We start from the raw sequence: 7,748 nt of genomic DNA, 5'->3' as shown, positions 1-7,748 counted from the left end.
TGATCTCCAGCTCAGCTCTATAAGCTGATTCGATTGATCTAGGTGAGTTGATCGTGTTGTTTATACTATTTCAATATGCTAAGATATTCATGTTCAAGATATATAGTTGATCCCAAGACATTATCGGGGTTATCCATCATAGTTTCCCATAGCAAACTGAGTCTGATAGAGCAACGGACTCACATTGTTGAAGGTTCCCTTTATTTAAAACAATTTATTTCGTGAAGTTTTTTTATTAGTGAATCTGTTACATGAGGTGTTGCAAACACTCTTTTGGTATAATCTTAATTCTTCCCTAAAGAAATACTTTTTCAGTACGTAGAATCGATCACTACTCGAACATATCTCTAAATTGGAAAAATGGAGTTCCCTGAATAGATTTCAAGTGAGGAACCTCAACGTAAAGTTAGGACTTAGGACGAAGTTTGTTCTATTCTTGAGAAAAGTATTTGTTAGGTTGGTACTCGACAAATTTTACAATGCATCTAATCGGATGTTCATTTTTCACTCCTATATCTTTGATGTATGTTCAGTACTCCGTATCTCTCAATACCTGAGGGACTAGCGATGTCCACTAATAACATATTGTGCTAAGAATTATGAAAATTTTTATTTCTCGTTCCTCAGCTCTTTAATCCTCAAATCAAAATTGAATGAAACTGGTACCCCTCAACTTTCAAACAGTGTGAGACTCTGCCTCTGCTCATTTCACGGTGGAACAGATGTTGTGATTGATAGGCTATGATAGTGGGAAATAAATAGTGCAAATCACATATGTAGTGAAATCTGAAAACTATCATTGGATTGAAAAATGAACGTGTAAGATTTATCCACGACATCAAGAGTAAAATTTTACTCGCAATAAAATTTTCTCTCATGGTAGAATATACGAGTAAATTTTTTAATCTTAGTGACATGAACAAATCTCAAAGGTCTATTTTTGAATCCAACGGTATTTTCTAGATTTTTACTATATATGTGCTTGTGCTACATAATTTTTCTATGTTAGGAACCTTTCCCCTTGACACGCAAAATGAAACAATATATTAGCGCATGATTAATTAAGTATTAGTTTAAAAAATTTGAAAATGGATTAATATGATTTTCTAAAACAATTTTTCTATGATTGTTTTTTTAAAAAACAATATATATCGTTTAGCAGTTTGAAAAACGTGCGTATAAAAATGAGAGAGGTTTTGACCGACTTAAGCTCGGCCGTATATTCTCTCTCATGTATTCAGGCTGTGTTTAGATCCAAAGTTTAGATCCAAACTTCAGTCCTTTTCCATCACATCAATCTGTCATACACACACAACTTTTCAGTCACATCATCTCCAATTTCAACCAAAATGCAAACTTTGCGCTGAACTAAACACAGCCTCACTTGATGATTCCATTCAGCTTTAACCGAATAACGACCACTGATGTCAAAACTCCTGTTATCTGAAATTCTGCAGCTCGATACTATTTGTCCGTCCCAAATTAAAGCCATATATATGCCAATGGCCACCGCGCCCACCGTCGCCGGCGGCAAACTGCTGCGTTCCGCCTCTGCGATTGTAGGCGGCACGGAGAGCGGCCAGCACCTGCTCGAGATCAACGGCTACTCCAGCATCAAGGACGCCGTCTCCATCGGCAACTGCGTCCAGTCTCGGCATTTCCGCGTTGGCGGCCACGATTGGTACATCCGCTACTACCCCAACGGCTTCAACTCGAACGTTTCCGATTGCATATCCATCTACCTCGTCTTGGACGGCCACGAGGCCCACGACTACTATTACGGTCGCTCAATCGTGAGAGCAGAGCTCACGTTGAGCTTACTCGACCAAGAACGGGAGCCAGTGACATCCTACATCTACAGCCATGGGTTGCAAATTTTCGATGGCTACGGCCGCTATCGGGGATCTCTGCGTTTCATCCAGAAGGCCGTACTGGAGAGATCGGAGTACCTCCGGGACAACCGCTTCACGATCAGGTGTGACATCACGGTCATGAAGAATCCCGAGGCAAAGGACACTGGCGGCAGGCGGGTAACCCTGCCACCGTCGGACCTGGCCCGGCACCTCGGCGGCCTCCTCGCCACCGGAGTGGGCGCCGACGTGACGTTCGAGGTCGACGGCAAGACGTTCTTGGCGCATCGGAATGTGCTCGCGGCCCGATCCCCAGTGTTCCACCAAGAGCTTTTCTCCCTAACGGAGAAGGGGAATGCCGCGACTGGCGGTGCCGGTGTCATCATACGCGTCGACGACATGGAGGCGCAGGACTTCGAGGCTCTGCTCCACTTCATATACACCGACTCGTTGCCGGAGATGAAAGGTGGAGACGCAGTGGCGATGCTCCCAGACCTGGTCGCGGCGGCTAACAGGTATAAGATGGAGAGACTAAGGTTGGTCTGTGAAGATAAGCTATGTGAGTATGTAACTGTGAGAACCGTGGCAGCCATGTTGGCGTTTGCTGGGGAACACCAATGCCCCGAGCTTGAGAAGAAGTGCTTGCAGCTACTCGAAGATCCAGCAAATTTGAGGAACATCGTGGAGACTGAAGGTCTTGAGCATCTGACGAAAAGCTACCCCTTTGTTTTGAAGGATCTAATTGCCATGTTTGCTACAAAACCGTAGTTGTGCCCGGTGGTAATTTTATATTTGCTGGTTAACGACTTCTCTTATACCAGTAATTTGCCCGTGCTAACGCTACGGCGATATGTAGAACCCATGTTATTAAAAAAGTATTCATTTCATTAAAATATATTCAGTTTATTTAATTCAGGTTTGCTTTTGTGATTTTTTAAGCAAGAATGCCATATTGATTAGTTGCCAGTTATAGTTAATCTTTCTTTTTTTTTTCCAAACAAAAGCATCAGATGTCAAGGACCAAATAGCTGAAATCTAATTTTATATATGCATTATATATTGTCTCCATATATCTGTTGCTATCTTACATTGCAATGACCAAAGTTACGGATCGCATTAATCACCATATTTAGCACCGACAAAACAAAGCTAGAAATAATTTAGTTTTACATAATCAATCAGTCTTGACTTATAGGTTAATTAAAAAAATATTGATAACAGAATATGATACAACACCAAGTCAACAAGCCCGTAGGATGGTAGTTAATATGTAAACCTCCAGAATTGCAGCTTGAGACCGATCTTGCCAATGAATACGCGTAGACCACTTGGAGCTCGGCCTCCGTGGCAGTTCCAACACCCTCCTTCCTCAACAGTGCCCAAGTAACAATAGGATTCAAAAGAAATTAGAGTATTACACCCAAATTTCTGAAGAAAGTGCAGGATAAATCAGGGAATTCATAGTGAAAATAAACATATGATTCCTATATATAAACAATTTCAATGAGACATCAATACAAAATTTTTGGCATAAAATAAAAACGAGTATACAAAAATATTTCTGAGCAGATATTCATAACCCTATTTAATCTAGCATTGTAGCTATGATGTTGACTTTAAATTTTGACTCATTGTAGATAAGCTGTGAAAACAGCTCCTCAGTTGTCATGTGGGGACTCACGTATGCAAGGAGGCGAGGTGCCGCGCGGCGGCAACAACTGGGCGACCAACAGTTGTTAGGATTGAGTTCTTTTCTAGAGTTTGTTATTAGGCTTTATCCTGAGTTTGTTAGCATCTTAATCTCTTGAGTTTGTTAGCATTACAGTTCATGTATTATTTAAGCCGATTGAGGCCAGGAAATAGAGCAATCAATTTTGAGTCCAATCTAGTTTATCTCCCTGCCTCGCTGGTGCGTCGCCGATCACGGCTCTGCCGCGCCGACGAGGTCCAGGGCCACGTCCTGCAACGTCCTTCAAATACTCGCTTCGCCGCAATCCTTCCACCAACATCCTTGCCCGTGACATCAGTAGATAATAGCGTGTGTACTAAATGTCTAAAACACATACTCTTTCATTTGCTTGTGAAATCATTTGTCAATCTACATGAATCAAGAATATGCTATATCAAACATTTTTGTCAGCGATACAACCAAATATCTATTTTGTCAAACCATATAAGAAAAAAAAAACTCTTGACCAAGGCTTGAATACTCAACCTTCCCCGAAGCCTGCAGACAAAAAGCAGTATAAGATCATCCAAGATATTGACTTAGAGAATAACAGAATCATATACCACCAGATCATTTCACTTACATAAGAAGAAAAGCGGATAAATGCATAGTTATTGCTCTATGTAAATGGCCATAGGGCTAGATGGATGCCATCACAAAGTTACTTAAGTGGTGATTTATACCAACCCTGAGCAAAGTTCTTGAAAAGATAGAAAACAAATGAGGTATTAATTTCCATCCAGTGCTAACCTGTACATATACTGTGACATGAAAGCTATATGACGTGCAGAATATATAGGCCACAGTATACCAAAAGCCTTATTTCAGAGTTCAGACTTTAGTGGGTTGATTCTTCCATGGATCCGGCATGCACAAATAAATCAAGAATAAGTCAGGAGCTGAATGCATACATCCAGCAGGCCAACAAAATACATCTAACTTATCATATAATCCTGGAGGCAAGCAAACTATATCTAGCGCACCAGAATTAATGCATACACCTAGCAGCACCAGGCCATTAAGATCGATATCTTGCAAATTTTATACCTAATGTGGTTACATGTTCTTCTGAATTAAAGAAATTTTAGGTTGTGCACTTAAGCACATGTACTGTCAGAAAATTAGTTGATTCAACCCGTAACTGTTGTCATACAGATTTAGTTTATTAGCATCTAAGTATCAAATGTCACTTGACAGAAACGTGATTACATCGGATGCAGAAGCTGAAGAGCAATTTGGCACGTCATTACCTGTTATCGCAGACAAATCAGGTGCATTGTCCGTGCACATAATTTGACAACTTAATTATATGAGCAATTTTGGACTACAAAGCCATTTCTGCAATGTACCAGATATATTATTATCATACGGCCCACTACAGGTGTACATATGGAAATTCATTATTTGCATCCGCAAATCATTTGATCGGCAATGTAAGTCCAGAACCCTACTGCTGATCCGCAAATAAAAATGGTACTATTGATCTACAGAGTAATGAATGTGAATGGATGCTAGTAGTAGTAGCAGCACAGCCAAACCTTTGGCTTCTCCCACGCCCTACCGCTTTGATGGAGCTGTTTGATGAACCAGCAAACACAAGCACCTCTTCTTTATGAGTCCACACAAATCCAACAGAGCCTACTGATTGTTAAGGTGACATGTAGAAAATCACAGGGTCTTATAAAACAACCATGCCATTTAAGGACACCAAAGCTAAATATCAAATTTATTTGACACAATACCATGTGATCAGAAAAGAGTAGGCATAAATGGACAGTACTATTTGATCAATTTGAGCAGAGGATCAATTAGTGCTCCAGCATTTCTTACTAAATCCCTGACCACCATTTTTTTACTAAAGACCTGAAAAGCATAATCATGCATAAAACTATAAATCCCTTAAGATTGCAGAGAACGCCATCATGTTGTGTAGATTAACAGAGCAAACAATGTAATTAACCATGCATAAATGCATAAGTGTGATTTAGCTTGCACACAAACATGTATCTTCAATGGCACAGTACCTATCTTCAGAGGCAAGAATGAAATGAAAAGATGACCGATGCTTAGCTCATACTGCAAATCAGTAATATACCATCTAAACATAGACAGCAAACGCTACGAGTTTAAGAATCCAAAACCTGCAATACAAGAAAAGATGATATCAAAATAAAGTAATATTCCTTTTGTTCAAAAATATTGTTCTGTAAAGGTAAAAGAAATCCAATCCAATTATGCATGGCACCCCTATAGTTAGTTACAGGCCCTTCCTGCATCCTCTATATATGCAAGTCATCGAGATGACACGGCGAGGTCGATGACATACTATTCGTTTAGCAAACAAGGAATGACTGATGACAAAAAAAAAACAATATATTTTGAGACGTATCTTATATTTTTACACAAAGAGGAAAAGAGGAAGGAAGATTAAAAAAAAGGGCAAAAATAACCCCCTACACGCATAGTAGAAAATCATTGGATTTAATCGGAATCGATTGCAGTTTTACATTTGCATACTAACATGGGTCCTTGATAGCCAATCGGAGATTTTCCTTTGGGAGTGCAAAGCTAGAAAGCATAAAAACTTGTAATCTACCTAGTCAGATTTGTAATTTAAATTTGGTGGATAATGCATGTTGGAAACAAATTAGGGAGGCAGCTAAGTCAATATTTAACTAATGGATATTTCTACTTGATTGCAATGTCATTATAACTGCGAAGAAATACTCAGTCGCGATAGTGAGCAGGAGTGCATGGTACATTCAATTTCATCCAATCGAAAATTGCATCAATTATTCAGTATTTACAGCCGAACCTAAGTTTATCAAATACAAGGATACATTATGTTCAAATTATGTTATGTGTATAATGCAAGTACTACTTGTCAGTCATTTCATGCAGGGGATAATTACCTCAACAAAAACTTTGTAGTAACTCCTAATTGTTGGGTTAGAGAAGTCGTCTTTATGAGTAAGATCTAGGCTAACCTCCTTCCCCATCTCACAGATTGCAAAGTGCTTTCAAAATAAAATTCAGCAGCAGCACCACGGTAGTTTACAAATTCAGCAGCAGCACCTCGGTAGAGTAAACTGTCAATTGCCCTATTCCCCCACATAATGCATAACATTAAATTTATTTCTTTTTGAATAAATTTATTTCCCACCCCAACGGAAGAAGAGAAAGAAAAACAACTGTCTGGTATTGACAACCATGTTTTTGACCTCTTTTGATTCAGCAATGCTTACTTGCAGTGTACTGGTACAGAACAGACTTACTTGTGGGTGGGCAGCGGCAGCGTCGCCGGCTGGGGCGGGTGGGCAGCGGCAACGTCGCCGGCGGCGGCGTTGGCGGCGAGGTGAGGAGGCGATGCGGGGATCTGGCAGTCGGCCGCCGCCGGCTGGGGCGGATGGGGCGAGGTCGCGGGGATTTGGTGCGGAGTCGACGGCGGCGGCGTTGGTGGCGAGGTGAGGAGGCGACGCGGGGATCTGGAGCGGAGTCGACGGCGGCGGCGTTTGCGGCGAGGTGAGGAGGCGACGCAGCCGCGAGATGAGGAGGCGACGCAGCGCTGGCGCGATACAGGGAGGAGGGCGAAAAAGGCGGCGAGAAGGCGGCGTGGGAGAAGGAGGAGTGGGCGTGGGGAGTGATCTCTTGGATCGAGAGAGGAGCGAGCGTGGGGAGGAGATCGATCATTGGATATGGCAAACGGATGGTTGAGATTAGGCGTGTCTGTCACATGCGTCTGCTGTGTCAGGAATCAAGACCACCACTACGAACTTTTTAAGTAGTAGAGATAACATGTCCAGTATAAATAAATCTGTTGAGTTGTAAAAGGTTGTTGCACATATATTTTGTCCTAATTAAATAAGGCAACTGATCATCGAGATAAAACTAAACTGTTCTGAATCATCGACTTCTTTTTTTACACTACCGTCGACTTTTTTTAAAAACGGATTGATGCATGTAAGTGAATATCAAATCTTAGTGGAAGCGGATAGGTTCGGACTTCAGGGTTCTAGTCTAAATCAGGAATTTACCTTTTTACAAAAACATTACTACCTCCATCCTAAAATATATATATATAAGGGATTTTATCCATATTACTATTAAACTTGCTCTAAAAGAAAAAAAGGCTGGGGGTCTAGTTTCTTTTTTCCGATTCTTGTGAAAAT

The 7,748-nt window shown here is 40.9% G+C and overlaps 1 protein-coding gene and 2 long non-coding RNA genes across 3 annotated transcripts; 1 reads left to right on the top strand and 2 right to left on the bottom strand.

Moving 5' to 3' along the window:
- The first annotated feature begins 1,257 nt into the window (after positions 1–1,257).
- On the top strand, positions 1,258–2,732 carry LOC4335884 (BTB/POZ and MATH domain-containing protein 2). Its single transcript, XM_026024954.2, has one exon. It carries the CDS (start codon positions 1,425–1,427, stop codon positions 2,616–2,618), a length of 1,194 nt encoding a protein of 397 aa, XP_025880739.2. The 5' UTR covers positions 1,258–1,424; the 3' UTR covers positions 2,619–2,732.
- Positions 2,733–3,893: 1,161 nt separating this feature from the next.
- LOC136355967 (uncharacterized) lies at positions 3,894–5,029 on the bottom strand. Its single transcript, XR_010740573.1, has 3 exons — positions 4,830–5,029; positions 4,330–4,431; positions 3,894–4,077 (listed from the first exon to the last, which is right to left on the bottom strand). It is a non-coding gene; the product is annotated as an uncharacterized lncRNA (long non-coding RNA).
- Positions 5,030–5,504: 475 nt separating this feature from the next.
- On the bottom strand, positions 5,505–7,229 carry LOC107280552 (uncharacterized). The gene is made up of 2 exons (XR_003241775.2): positions 6,855–7,229; positions 5,505–5,720 (listed from the first exon to the last, which is right to left on the bottom strand). It is a non-coding gene; the product is annotated as an uncharacterized lncRNA (long non-coding RNA).
- Positions 7,230–7,748: the final 519 nt, after the last annotated feature.

Source organism: Oryza sativa, chromosome 4, assembly GCF_034140825.1.
Source record: "Oryza sativa Japonica Group chromosome 4, ASM3414082v1".
NCBI lineage: Eukaryota > Viridiplantae > Streptophyta > Magnoliopsida > Poales > Poaceae > Oryza > Oryza sativa.
The sequence above is the reverse complement of the archived record's forward strand: the minus strand, read 5'-3'. Positions and strand labels throughout refer to the sequence as shown.